At 37.2% G+C, this 15,346-nt stretch overlaps 1 protein-coding gene across 2 annotated transcripts in view; it reads left to right on the top strand.

The window, feature by feature from the left end:
• Positions 1–13,813, top strand: part of PCSK1 (proprotein convertase subtilisin/kexin type 1) — a 32,020-nt gene extending 18,207 nt beyond the window's left edge. For both annotated transcript variants that reach the window (XM_034072877.1, XM_031051823.2), the window contains exons 8-14: positions 742–954; positions 2,097–2,197; positions 3,311–3,544; positions 5,016–5,173; positions 7,147–7,280; positions 9,291–9,452; positions 10,829–13,813. In XM_034072877.1, coding sequence (XP_033928768.1) covers positions 742–954; positions 2,097–2,197; positions 3,311–3,544; positions 5,016–5,173; positions 7,147–7,280; positions 9,291–9,452; positions 10,829–11,191 — 1,365 coding nt within the window. In that variant the 3' untranslated portion in view covers positions 11,192–13,813. The remainder of the gene's footprint in view (positions 1–741; positions 955–2,096; positions 2,198–3,310; positions 3,545–5,015; positions 5,174–7,146; positions 7,281–9,290; positions 9,453–10,828) is intronic.
• Positions 13,814–15,346: the final 1,533 nt, after the last annotated feature.

The raw sequence follows: 15,346 nt of genomic DNA, 5'->3' as shown, positions 1-15,346 counted from the left end.
AGCTTAAGACTGGATAAGGTAATACATGTTTCCTCTACAATAGCTCTGATACTTTACATGCTGTCAGCTGCCAGCATCAGTTGTTAGCTGCTGCTCCTTTACATACTGGAGACCAGAGCAGGGAATGAACATGGTTACATCGGGACACTGTTGTTGCTGGCCCACGGGCCTGTAAGAGAGAATTTTCAGTGAGATGTGCTTGCTGGTATCCTGTGTTTCAACAAGGCCAACCATGAAAGGCTTCCTTACAAAAAATGAATTAGTGGAAAAGTCTTATTATGCACAACATTCATACTGTTTATGCATACCTCTATGACTGGAGGAAAGCCAAGTGAAGTAAGTGAAATACATAAGATTTTACTTCCCATTTCTTTAAAAAAATAATTGAAAAAAAAGGCTTTTTTCATAGAAATAGTCTGAAATAAAACATCAGTGTATGGGAAAACTTACCTGTTGAACACAGATTCTTTTTTTAACTTAAAAGCCTATTCTGAGGAAAGATGCTGTACCTGGAACACTAACCCTCAACCAGTCAAACTAAGATATGTACTGTAGGGTGTGTAGTAGGATACCTCAAGTAGCTGGTTTCTTCTGTCTCTGTCTGCTACAGTGCACATGGAAAACTGTCTTTTTCTGTCTGAAAATATTTTATTTATCAGTTTATTTTGGGGGAGAGGTTGTTGAGAGTACATTACAGAGACCAAAATCTCTTTGATAACTGCTCATTTCCATTTTCTCTAGGGTCGAAATGGGAAAGGCTCCATTTTCGTATGGGCTTCTGGGAACGGAGGCCGTCAGGGTGACAACTGTGACTGTGATGGTTACACTGATAGTATCTACACTATTTCCATTAGCAGTGCTTCTCAGCAGGGCCTTTCTCCCTGGTATGCAGAGAAGTGCTCTTCAACTCTGGCCACAGCATACAGCAGTGGGGATTATACAGACCAAAGAATTGTAGGTTGTTTTTATCAGATTCAGAACAAACATAAAAATGTATTTTGTATGCAAATAAGAAGTGAGAGCTCTTAAATGCTCATTTTCTAGTATCCACTTTGTGTTATGTGTTACATGCTTAGTGCTTTTCCCTTGGAAAACAGAGGGTTTTGTGAGTCAAAAAGTGATTGCATTCCTGGAACATCTTCCACTGTAAGCAATAGCTAAACAAAATCATTATGTTGATCCAGTTAAATCAGCATGCTGAATTTGCCTGCTATTTGTATTGTAGAGGTCTCTGCATGAAGCTTTATATGGTCTCATTATTCAGAAAGGGCAAATGAATGGAGTTTTAGAGGAAAGGCAAAAAGAACCTTTGAATTTAGTGAGTCAGTATCTTTGTATACCTTGCCATTACCTTTTGTAAGATTGTGACGGCAACGGTACTGCTTGCAAACCTTTAAAAGGTACTCAGCAAACAGGCCTATCAGTCTGCAGGCTTTCATTACTCTGCAAGAAATAACTTGTACTGAAGAAAGTTCATGTGATAAAATAATGTTGAAGTACTTATAATTTCTGTTCAGCACTGATGGATGCTAATTTTACTATAAACTACATTGATGGGGATTAAAATGTCATTCCAAGTTAGCCAGGAAATGCGTCCTTCCTAAGTGGTTTCTCTTCATACCTAAGATGTAGACACATGGGTAGAAGAGCTTGATATTTAATTTCCAAATAAAGCACATGTTTCATTGCAAATTATAGTTCTTCTGCTGAAGAGGGAGCAGAACACCAATACTAATCCTGTGAATAATTTTCTAGCAAGCAGTAATTTTAAATGTTCTAGGTCCAACACAATGATCTGTTTTTATGATTCACCAGGAAGCCTGAAACACTTATTGTGAAACCTGAGAATAAAATAAGGTACTTAGTGTGGGAGTATTTTGTTCTAACACAAAGTGTTTTGATACAAAAATTATAGTTGAAGTAAAAAGAGTGGATTGAAATATGAACAGATTTAAGCATCCATCACTTTTGTGATGGTGCGGAATGTACTGATGTGCACCAAGTAAAGGATATATGGTTATGCTTGTGAGTGTGGGTATAACTGTATTTACAACTGTTTCTTCATGCAGTCTTTTTTTGGTTGTTTTTTCTCTCAGACAAGTGCTGATCTTCACAATGAATGTACAGAGACCCACACTGGGACCTCTGCATCTGCACCACTGGCAGCAGGAATTTTTGCCTTGGCACTGGAAGCAAAGTAAGATGCCACACAATTACCTCTGAAACTCCTCTTCCTCAGCTACGCCACCATCTTCCCTGGAGTGTTGTCTGTATGAAGTGGCACCATCTCATGCTGCAACTCCAGTTTTTGTCAGTCAGATGTGCTCAGGCTGATGACAAAAATAAGCAGCTACTTACCTCAACACCTTCCAGCAAAGAACCAACATAAGTAATATGTGATGACAGAGGAATTTTAGTCCATTTCATGCATCGCCCACAATTGTTCACTGAATTCTGTCAATTGCACTTCAAAGCAATTTGAGGTTTGCAACAAAGTTTGCACATGTATTGGAACATAATTTGAAGGCAGTAGATTGGAGGAGTTTAAATTAAGTCTTTAGTCAATTTACTGAAGCTTTTCTGCTGATGATGAGACATAAAATGGAAAGTACCCAGCCTTGACTGTCAGAGCAGGCTGGGAGCAGACAGGTTCAGATCCTGTAGGGCCGGTAGTCGGAATGTAAGACTTAAAGAGGATAAGAAAGAACAGGGTAAGACAAGACAATGGCTTTTTCACAGAAAACACATCATGCATTAAGGAGTAGGCTTAGTGCTTGAATGGTGTGGGTTCAGCTCCAGTTCCCATTGCATACTCCTTTGATGGCATAAGCCAAGATACATAGGGCCATAGTGTTAACCACAGATAGAATCAAATATCCAGTTAATTTTCAAAATCCATGTCCCATAAAGACTGATGGAACATACTGAAATGCCTGAATAATTTGGAAGAATTTGACTCTTAATTTTGCTAGGTAACTGTTCTTCATTTACACAGAAACCTTGTCTACCTGAAGAAGCATTGTGAGGATAAGCATGTATATTTTAAGCACTGTATATTTTTAAATAATGGAATGCTATATGCATTCAAATTGCATTCTGTTGCAAACTAATAATAATAATGTAATTATATCACTATTAATAATAATAAAATTATTATTTTTATTATTTAGATGCATTATTATTACTTATTATATTTGTAGTTATTATTAATAATCATATTATTATTTATATTATATTACTATTATTACTGTAATAATAACTGAGAGAAAAATATCCCTGAAACAATTAACAAGGAGCATTTTCTCAACAGCCCAAATCTAACATGGAGGGATATGCAGCACTTGGTAGTGTGGACCTCAGAATATGATCCACTGGCTGGAAATCCAGGATGGAAAAAGAATGGAGCAGGACTGATGGTCAACAGTCGATTTGGGTTTGGACTACTCAACGCCAATGCGTTGGTAGATTTAGCTGATCCCAAAAGATGGAAAGGCGTACCAGAAAAGAGAGAGTGTATTGTCAAAGACAAAAGCTTTAAACCAAGGTAAGAATTTGCATTGCAGTAACTAGGCTTATATCTCTTTTATTAAAGCCCGAAGGATAGTATTCTGCACAGATTGCTCTGAACCAGAATAAGAGAGTTCTTTTGATTAATTTAATTTTGCCTTACTGTGTTTGTTGGGCAGACAAGGAACATTTCCTTGCTTCCTTTTTTTGGTGTAAGACTGATGGTAAATGCTAGCATGAAGCTGTAACAAAGATATTTATGTCTGCTTGTGCAGCCATTGTATGAATGGATGATGCTGTGGGACTGAAACCAATCAGGTAAGCTATGAATGTTTAGAATGCTGTCAGAAGATGGGTAAAAGATACCAAAGATTCCCAGAGATTTTAGAAAAACTAAAATCTGTAATAGGTCTTAGCAATTCTTCTCCTGTGGTAGGCACAGTACATGTTGAAGTCAAGGTGATAGATTGAGATTTAGCCACACGTGGCATGTCTCTTATGAAACACAAATCTCAAAGACTCACTAAAAAGACTTACTGGCCACATTCAGAAGTGCTCCCAGCTTAGTGAGACTAACTGAGCCCAACATGCAGGTAAGTTATAATTAGTCGCTAAGCTGATTGATTAAGAAGTATATAATTTTTGTCTCCACTTACTCACAGACTTGTTGTCTTTAAAAACACAGCTATTTCAAAGATTGAAATTACACTGTGTGAGTGCATTAAAAATCTTTCTGCAGAAATATGTTACTGTGTTTTGGAGTTTCACTTCTTGGTAACTTCATTATTTATACTGTTTTACTACCAATTTGCTTTTGTGAGCTCTCCAAAGAGTGTTGACCCAGTACTGACGTATGTAATACATTCTGTTTATGTATCTGTATTGCAGTCCTCTATGTTACCTTATAAAAACAAAGATCCCACAATTCTGAGTTTAGAATAATTTATGTGCAGATTTGGATACCTCATTCTCATTAGAAGTAATGAAATTTGTACAAGGAGAGGTTTGCATAGTAGCTCTTTGTACAGAGAATGTACAGATGTTAGCTTTTCTTTCTTGAGATGGTGCTGATTACAAAAGGTTAAAACAGCTGTGCCTGCTACAATAGTTTAGCTCCATGATAACAGCTCTTCCGAATATTTGAATGAGCAACTAAGTCTAAGCCTGATATAGTCATGTGATGCAGATTGGTATTTTGTAGTCTCTGTTGGACAGCAAAGTTTTGATAGAAACCCTCAGTTGTCAGACTTGCTTGCTCCCGGGGTATGTTGCACAAGTCTGTCTTAAGCAGCTCTTATCATTTGGTCCACTTAACCATTATCTATGCTTCCAGAGCTCCCCATGGCTTTTACTGGGGCATTCAAAAAATAGTGAATGTACAGTTTGCCTTTACTTCTTTCTTTCTTATAATTTCGAAATGGGTGTTAAATGTGTCATTTGCACTAAACATAACAATCCAGAATCAAAAGTTTCTACACCCAATCAAAGAACTCTTGTAATTTTGCCAGATTATTAAGAGCAAATGAGGAAGTCATCATTGAAATTCCCACGAAAGCCTGTGAGGGTCAAGAAAGTTTCATTGCATCTCTGGAGCATGTGCAGCTGGAGGCCACGATTGAGTATTCCCGTAGAGGTGATCTTCATGTCACTCTGGTATCTCCAGCAGGTACAGCAGGCAATTACATGCTTTGTTTGTGTTGCTGTGGTGTGTAACATCTATTTCCTTAAAAACCACCTCCATGTTCTTCAGTGGTTTAAAAAGAGCTAAATGCATTGTCAGACAAATGTAGTGACCTCCAGTGGGAGGGCATGAGTACAAAGCACTCTGGGAACCAGAAAACTGGTTCTCTAAAACGCTTTTTGCACCTTCATGTGTTCTGGGTTATATTTGTGAGAAAAAGTTTGAAAGTCAGACTTCAGAAAATGAAGGCAGTGTTTATAATAGGTTTTTGTTTAGCAACAGGGCCTATAAAAACTGAGAGTTCCTGGCAGACAACAAATTACAGTTAAATAGTGCTTATCAGCCTTACTACAATTAAACAGACTAATGGAAAGCTGAGGAAATCTGACTCCCTAGATTTTGTGTAACTGTGTCTTCCCACTGGTATATTTAATAACATGGTGTCTCTGTCAGGTACCTTTGTACAGCTATACTAAATGTGTTAGAATATTGCAAGCCATTTTGACAATGCCCAGAAAAACACCATGAGAAGAAAAAAAAAGAGAATTAGTCTGAACAACTTGGTAGAGAGTAAGATCTGTTGGATGAACTGGTGTTAGAAGGAGAAAGACAGGCATTCAGGTATGAATTTAAACATGAGGCTGATCTAATTTACTGAAATTAAAGGCTAATCTAGTAATTCAGAGATAAACTACTAGAGTTTTCATTTGTATTGTTACTGTAGGATCTCACTAGGGAGCAGGGTTAAGATACTGTACATGCAGTGTATTTCAAAACCCTACCTTGTCTGGAATTCCTTTTAAGCCTAACCTTAATTCTTCCTTGTCTGTGTCTACCGTTTGTCCTATGGGAGCAATGTCATTGTGAGGTGTTTTATCCTTGACTCTTGGTGGTACCTTCAAATTTAATTCCATCTTAGATAAGTTTTAGTTTGGGAGTAAATATATAGGCTGTCTCTACATAAATCATGGAGATGACAGCGATAGTAACTCTTATTCTACTTTTAGAGAGGTATTTCTCCCCCAGAACACTGTTGTGTTGCTAATCTGTAGGAAGCATGGCTTCATCATAGAAAAACACCTCTTTTTGAAAGACTGACAGCAGTCATATATTCTTCATCTTTGTATATATTTCAAAGAGTTTAGCTGAGATAGTCAAGTTCTGCTGACTCCACTATAGTATCATGTTTCCTTCATGGTTAAACTATTTTTCCTTTGGTGCTTGCTATTTTTCCACTTTTCTGCAAAACAGTGATACCAAATGTTTGTCATTCCTTCTCTGAATTTATGATGTTACCTTTAAACATATATATAGCTTGTGATCAGGCCCCCTGGGGCTTCTTTGTTCTTATTATATAACTCACTTACTCTCCCGTTATATGCAGAAAAGCACAAGAAATTTCCTACTATGCAGCAGGATCTTTTTTGCTGCAGAAATATTCTGTGAACTGCAGCATTTTTGTTATAATAGTATCAATGCAAATTCTTTTCATCCTGTTGAAGTCTCAGGCTGTAACTCACACGAAAATCCCAACTGTGATAAATTTAGGATGAGGCTTTGATTTCACAATACTGTACAAACTGCTTTGACTTCAGAACTTCTATCTCAGAATTTTCTTGAACTGGTCGTCAGTGAAAAAGGCTGACTGCATCTGACCTCTGTTTCTTATATTTCTTTATGTGCATTCACTGTTTTTTTGTGTTGGAGATTGAACACTAAGCAAGATGTACCTTTTTAGCATGATCTAATGTGATAGTTTTTATGCTGTTAAATACTGCTATGAAAATAACTAAAGGAACCACTGAGCAGAAGTAGCACATTTCCTGTTCCCCATGCCATTATGCAATAGTGCATTTTCCAGGTTGTGTGTGCACTAAATAATGTGCAAGCTAAGCAATGTGAAGAGTAAAAGAGGTCACATATGAACAGTCACTACTGTTGATCTTGCACTAATACAGGGACCAGCACTGTCTTACTGGCTGAGAGAGAGAGAGATAGATCTCCCGATGGCTTTAAGAACTGGGATTTCATGTCTGTTCACACATGGGGAGAGAATCCAACAGGCACCTGGGTTTTAAGAATTACTGATATGGTAAGTATGTCTGTATGTTAACTAGCTACATTTGGAAGCTAACACAGGTAAAAGGATCATTAACCACTCTCCTCATTAAGTAAGCTACAAGAATTCATTCAAACTAAATCTCCATCTGTATTAAAGATATGGGGCTTTGAGTAACCTCATCTAGTGGAAAGTGTCCCTGCCCATGGCAGAGGGACTGGAACTAGATGATCTTTGAGGTCCCTTCCAACCCGTACCATTCTAGGATTCTGTGATTAAAATAAAAGATAGGATCAAATTTTCTTATTCTTTACATAAATGCAAAGAACCATCCTCATTACACCAACATGTACCTGTCAAAAAAATTTCATGTCTGTATTTCTCACACATTATATGTCAATGACAGGAATCACTTCATATATTTTTCTGTGATTCGTGAAGTGAAATATGTAATCAAATTAACATATGATTAACTATTATTTAGTTAATAATATTTCTTTTTCTGCAGAAGAGAACACAGGCTAGATCTAGTCTTTTCTTGGTGTGTACATAATTTTCACTAGTTCAAAACTTTTTGAAGTAATGAATTTCATGTGAATGAATTCATGTGAATGAATTCATGTGTAAATGAATTCATGTGAATGAATTTCATGTGAATGAATTCATGTGTAATGAATTTCATGTGAAATTCATTAGCTGAAAATGAACCTCAGAGACCTGTTCTGATGTATACCTTTCCCTAACTTCTTTCTTAGAGTAATTACTGCTGAACAACCTTTAAGGATTAAAGACAAGAAATCTACAGATAGGAAATAAATAAGTTTACTAGAACCACCTGGGGATACGGATTACAACAGCAAGACATCAGAATAAAGCTGCTTGATAGGCAACTGAAAAAATCATTCTCTTCAAAGAGGGAATGATCAAGCACACTCATTTCTGGATGATTTCACTGAAGCTGCCTGTAAATAAGCTTGTCATTAGGGATCAGATCCTGCCAGAAACTGAATGCTTCCTAGCAGACACTGAACCTCCAGTCCCTATTAACCTCAGATATTAACCTCAGACTGTAAACAGGAGGATAATGCCAAGTACTAAGCCGATGGACAAGGCTGTAGAAGTAAATATCAGTGTCAACAGTGTAGTGGTATTGCTGCAGGCGTATAGATAACCCCATGGTTACAGATACCCTGCTCTTTGTAATCAATATAATGTATTTTTTTAAAAGTTTAGAGCATTTTGTTTGCAATTATCTCTCATTTTCAATTTTCAACTGAGAGTTTTCTGAAACTTATAATAAACCAAGCATTTTGCCCTCAAGATGTCATGTACTCTTTCTTCAGCATGTAGGGTTATGCAGTTCCTGAAATAAGCAGAAATCACAGATTCCCGTACAAAGTTACTCATAATTCAGTTGTCGTGTGAGTTGTGTATGTTAACTTTGGTATAGACTTCTGGTAGGAAAGAAGAGCTTCAGTCTCTATCTTCAGTCGCCAAATGATAGAGCAAAAATTCTGAAAGAAGCTTGGTAAAATAAAGTTTCAGGAGTATCTGTAATTGTCTCTTCCATTTCCTACTGCTAAAATGCCACTGCCAAACCTAATGGGCCTAAAGCTGTCTTTCAGATTGCTTTGTACATCTCTGCAGCATGTTATTCCAAATTACTGTCCCAGTGGTAACTTTTGTGAGGAAATTGCCAAGGAATAGCCTAGTGAATAGATAATAATAATACAAAATACTACATCAGTGATTTTTAGCATCCTGTGGTATAACAAAATTCCATTGATGCTCACACAATTAATTAATAACTATGTTGCATTGAAGTGTGATATTTGGAGTAGTCAAACCATTAGATTAAGTCCCACTTTCTAATATATCCTGTCTCTAATATATCTTTTTTTATGCTTATAAATAATTGTCTTAATTTAGATACTGAAAGCCTTATAATTTATTTTAGTCACTTCTGTCTACTTTACAATCAAATGTCCTGTTTCCTCTTCTTATGTCCTGAGAACCTATGCTAATGCTATGCATGTCTTTTAGTCCAGAAGAATAGAAAATGAAGGAAGGATTGTAAATTGGAAATTGATTTTGCATGGCACTGCTACACAGCCTGAACATATGAAGCAGCCACGTACATACACATCTTACAATGCTGTGCAAAATGACAGAAGAGGCGTGGAGAAGATGACAGATTTTGTAGAGGTAGTGTTTGGTTAGGTTTTTCCCCAATTATTTTACAATTTATAAGAAAAATGTTTTTTTTTCCTAGTAGTAAGATATGTACTCCTTCTGTATTTATGTCATCTAGCCCCTGACTACTTTTGAGTTTTGTATTTTAATTTTGTCCATGTCCACAACTGGTATTTTTATTAGTCTCTGTTTTCATATGCCAATATGTAAGGGTTTTAGGATATTAAGAAGATATTGTTACCAAAGCAAGAATATATTGTTACTAAAGCAGTAAACTCAATAGCTAATGCAGTATAGTGATAGAAGGAGGAAGACACCTTGGACAGACACACTAAATTTATGTAATCTAGTGAGAACAGGTGTCACATCCAAAAGGAGCTTTGCCTCCTGGAGTGCTTCCAGGATGTTTGGAAGGAAGTTAGTAACAGAAAAAATGACAAAAGTCAGGGATTCACTGATTCAGGTTTGCTTCAATGGATGTGTTGCTGCTAGCTCCTTTGTCACTCTTGGTTACAAATCAGGTAGAGTGCTCTAAACAAACTCCAGGCTTCTGAGAGTGACAGTTTGTTTCTAGATACACAGAGTGGTATTATTGTACATTTTCACAACACTTGATTATGTCAACATCTTTAAAATACTTAATTAATCACGTAATCACAATAATGTCCATAAAGTATGGAGGGGTTAACATTCTTCAGCTGGGTTTGAAGGAGAGGATGGAGGGAAACATGATTATGATCTTTAAACACATTAGATAAGTGTCCGCAGGTGCAGCAGCCATGTACATGAAAATTAATTGGAAGAAATATGTCAGTATGGGAGGCGTAATAAACACTGTTGAAATAAGGTTATGCCTCTCACCAGCTTCTCTGTGCATCTGTATCTGGCATTAGTCTTCCAGGGTTTCCAAGGTATATGTCATGGCCAACGGTTAGCATATTTCACCATCTTTTCTCAGGTGAGATTACCTGCAGAGAAGGTTATATGGAAGTGCAAGAGTATGTGACGCAATCAAAGCTGCCATCACTACTGCATATGCTTCCTTCAGTTACACTGCTGAGGAGCTGTCTCCCATAGTACAAACAGAAGTATCTCTTAAGACTGGGACAAATCCTACTATAAAATGATGTGTTGTAACCTGCCAATGTGGAATCTGAATTTATAACTTCCTATGTTGGATGTGTGGTGGAGGGATTTGACAGTTTATAGGATATAGTGCTTTGATAGTCTCTTTTCTTGCAATTGTCTAGTTCTTTTCTAGATGCTAAGTGGCTCCTGAATGAACAAACAGCATCTACCCACACATAGATAGAAATAGATAACCAGATCAAATCTGAATCCAGTTGCTTTTCTCTGTCACCTAACATTTATGCTAATATGTATTCTAGGACCGTACCGCACAAGAGAACTTGCATGAAAAAAACAATGTCACAGAAAATACCAGTAGTAGCAGTGACAAAGCAGAAGATAAAATCCCATCAGAGGCTATGCTACATTTGCTGCGAAGTGCTTTTAGCAGACAGATGGCTCAGAAGCGACTGCCAAAGAAGACTCCAAGTGAGAAGTTAAACATTCCATATGAGCACTTCTATCAAGCCCTCGAAAAATTAAACAAGCCCTTCCAGATGAGAGACTCGGAAGAAAGTCTGTACAGTGACTACGTTGATCTTTTTTACAATGCCAAACCATACAAGCATAGAGATGATAGACTGCTGCAAGCCTTGATTGATATTATAAATGAAGGAAACTAAACTATAGGGTTTGTCACTGAGTTGGATATATTTATTCTCCCCACTTCATGTGTAGCCTTTTTTCAGAAGTCTGTTGTATGCTCTAGTTGTGTGATTGCTGCTTTGATTGCTTCATATTTAATACAAATATCAAGGAAGGAAAAAAAAAGTGTGTGGGAGTATAAGCCAGTAAACTGATGCTTTTTAGTAATAGCTTTTTTCAAAGCCTTTCTTCATTACCATCAAAAGTAGATTTGCCCCCTCAGGCATGAAATCCAGTAGTATTCCCCTGAAAACTTGAATGCTCTATTTTAAACAATTTTCACATTATTTATTCTTCTACCCTATTCAAAACTTTAATTACCAAGCAGTTTTGAAGCAAACTGCCAGAGCTATGGGGAGGTGCTCTCATCCCTGGGTTTTTAATGGCTATTGAAGTCTTATGTTTGGAATTTATTGCAGATTTAACATGTGTAGCCAGTACTGCTTCCATCATAGGTTTTATGTTCGTTCTCCAAACAACAGTGCTCCCTTACCCTTCTATTCTCCCATAAAGGAGCAACTCAGAGGCTGGAGTTGGACTGGAGCATCAGTGGACACTGATGAAGTTATTCACAATTTAGAATACAGACAGACACTAGCATAAAATATCCCCAAATGAGGATGGCATTCTCGCCACCTAACTTTACCTAAGTGAAGTGCCTGTATTATGAGCCTAGTCATTCTAGGCTGTATGTAATGAGGGCAGAGGCTCCTACAGATAGCACTTCAGAGCACTTGGATAGTCTTTATGCTGTTTTTATTTATCTGGATGGTGTACTGATCTTTTCGTATCAACTATATGAGCTTTGGAGACCAACCACCTGCCTATGGAGCCTCAGTCAGATTTTTAAAATTAAGTAATATAAATGAGATGCCTATGTCTGCAGTAGTCAGGACAACAAAGCTGAGATCTCTTTGTCCTTTCTTTGAACTGCAGCCGAGGTGGAATGAAAGGGTTAACTGCACCAGCAGATCCTACTTAAAGACTGGATCTTGGAGTGTCTGGGATAGATTGTAACATTTCCCAAGTACCTAGGAATTTAAGGCAAAGTGGAGGGGGAGAGGTATGAAATGCAAAAAGTACTCCAAGAATGGAGTCAGAAATTTTCCACACAAAGCTCTCTAAAGTCAGTCAAGACTGACATATTATTTTGCTTTTCATAATTAAATTAATGCAGTGTTGGATGCTCAGAAATTAACGGGGATCTAGAACAAGGAAATGGAGATTCCCAGGGGATATTTTTCTCATTGCAGTGCCTAAGATAATCGAAACAAGTGCTGAATGGTTTTTACTTTCTCTCTCATCTACTACTGAAATGTGTTTTCCAGACACTCTAGACTATTTGATTCTCCTTCACTGTCTACTCTTTTAAAGATGATGCAAGTGTCTCTAAGTCAGGAATTTAGCTTTTTGCTCACAATTCATCAGTTTGGATAGTGATTTTTCATACTTCCCGGTAAATTCTGTAATTTAAAGGCAAATCTATTTATTGGAATAATATTTAGGTAATCTTCTGTGGGAAAGGACCTGCTCTAAAGACAGTTTTGAGAACTGTCTTTCCAAACTGGAGATTTAAAAATCTCGGCTTATTCTTTCTTTGTGATAGTTTCATGCCTATCATGGGCTTAGTGTGCTTTATTGCCAGCTTTAGATAGGTTTAGCTTAGTTGATTTAATAACTCTTCCATATTTCTTGTCCATGCTTCAAGGATAACAGCTCCATGATTCTGATACTGACTCATTTCCTCTCTACTAAAAAAATTTGCTTAGAATGAGACGTCATGAAAAAAATCCCCACAAGTGATCCAGATCAGAAAGCTTTCTTCTGCTGTTCCTTGCATGTACAAGCTTTCTGGCAACTTATAACTACTGAACAAGCAAAACCATAAAAATTTCTAATTGCTGCCATTGCAGAGTGAGGGCACTAACTTACTTCCACTAATGTTTCATTTTCAGAACTAGAAGTTTATCTCCATGGTAAATATTCCCATCTGGAGAGGCAGGACCACTTTTAGTCCTGTGCATTGAAACTCAGAGGTTGGTTCCCTCAGATAACAGTGATTTTTGCAGTCTTTGTTCAGGTATGTTACAGCAAGGAAAGTACTAGCAACACTAAATCATGCATTGAAAGAGGTTTTCAGATAAAATGGGTGAAAAACATAAGACCTTCCTTTCTTTTAAGATTAGTTCCCACGTTGTAGCCAAAGTTTCATCAGAGGACAAGTTTAAAATCTCTCTTTTGAATGTTTCCAACACAGAGTAGATTGTAAAGGAGTAAATTATTTTTATTGTTAGTCTTTCCTTGGTGCCTGTGTGGGTTTTGTGAAAAATGTAAAAGGAAAAAAAAAGTTTTCTCTCAGAATTTTAAATTATATTTTCATTACAGGTATTTATAATATAGTAAAGATTTTATTGAACAGACAGAATTTTAAAAGGCATAATAAATTATATTGAAGAACCAGATTTTTCTTGGGAAAGAGACAATTTCATCCAATAAAGATATTTTTTAAAAGGCATGTTCCAATAGCAGCTGTAACATGTATGTAATGTGATGTTAGATTTGTCTACCAGTGACTTAATACAGTGTATTAGCAGAGCACAGTGTGTGGTCTTAACATTTTTAAAGAAAACAATAAGCTGAAGTCAAGCTATTGACTTAAAAGGACTGGGGAATACAGTTTAGAATTAAAAATAATGGCTTGAAGAAATAACCTGGGATTGGGTGGAGAAAGCGTGTGATATATTGAATATGGCAGAGGATTTCTTCACCAGGAGCACTGGAGTGCTTACTCTCCACAACTGCAGCCAAAGTAAGATTTGCTGCAGACATCAGTGACAGTAGAACTGTCTGTAACTAAGATCCCATAGCTCTTAATTACAAAATTCTGCCTTTTTCACATAAAAGTGTGTGTGTCAGAAGCACTATAATGAAATAATGCAACAGAATGATACAGGGGCTCAGCATTAAATATGACGAACTTTACTGCTTGCATCAAAGCAGGAGCAGTTAAAATATTTGTTGTTCCTCCCCACCGCCCATTGCTTGTATTTCAAGCCAGTAGAAAAGCAAGACCTTATATACCATTATGTACTGGAAATAATTGTGGAGAACTGCCTTGTAGTGTACCTGTGTGCTGCTCTGTACCAAGGAGTGGGCTCTGTGGGGACCATGTGTCCATGTACACAATTTGGGGTGTTCCATGGGCTCTAACCTGCACTGATGCACAGACATAACCAGAAAATTCCACCTTCATGAAACCCCATTCTCCCACTGTTAAGCTGAAGGGACATCAAGAGCAAAAACGGCAGAGATGAATGAGTCTGCTTTCCAAAGCTTCAAGATCTTGAGGACTTATGTATCAGGCATCTATTCAGTTTGCTTCTGAAATCTCAACTAACTACTGCTCAATTACCAAAATCCTGCTTTGTCAAGTGCTGTAAGGATAGTTAAAACATTTTCTGGGCTTTCAATAAGCTGCATTTCTATAGCAGAAATCCTTTTAGTAAATGTAAAAATAGATTTCTGCAGTAGCATTAGGAAAAAATAAAATTTAAGTTTACATTTGAGCAGTATTAACTGGCTTCCACACTGAGCAATGGATTTTCTCTCAAGTTGGCTGGGCTTTTTAATTTCATGCTACAGCTCTTTTGAGTTACTCATGAAGAGTTTTTGATCAGTCATGCCTTGTACTTCCAGACTTGAAATGCCGTTTTCAAAAGAAGCATCCTTTTACCTTCCTCAGAGTCTCTTTTGAAATTTGAAAACAATCACAAGCATTTTCTGTAAAAATAAAGGTATTTTAAGAGAGAAGAGGGGACTTTAAGAATAGGTTTTAGAATCATCTTAGTATCAGAAGTTAAGAGAGGATGTAGTCTGTTCATGCAAAGTGCACTTCATGGGAAGGGGAAACATGTTGCTTATGAGTTCTTAACATGTCTTAGGTGCAGATCACACAGTGGAGGTGACAGCCATGTTTAACAGCACATGCATCAGCCCAACAGCAGGAACAGTGCTGTCTCTGAGAGGCTCCTTCTGCAACAGCAAACCAACCTCCACCACTGCAGACATTGCAAACACAAGGAAAACTGGCTCCTAGAGTAGTTCAGCTCCGACAAAAAAAAAAAAAAAAAAAA

The sequence above is a fragment of the Melopsittacus undulatus genome, chromosome Z (genome assembly GCF_012275295.1).
Source record: "Melopsittacus undulatus isolate bMelUnd1 chromosome Z, bMelUnd1.mat.Z, whole genome shotgun sequence".
NCBI classification, from domain to species: Eukaryota; Metazoa; Chordata; class Aves; order Psittaciformes; family Psittaculidae; genus Melopsittacus; species Melopsittacus undulatus.
Note: the sequence above shows the minus strand (reverse complement) of the source record. Positions and strands in the feature narration are given on the sequence as shown.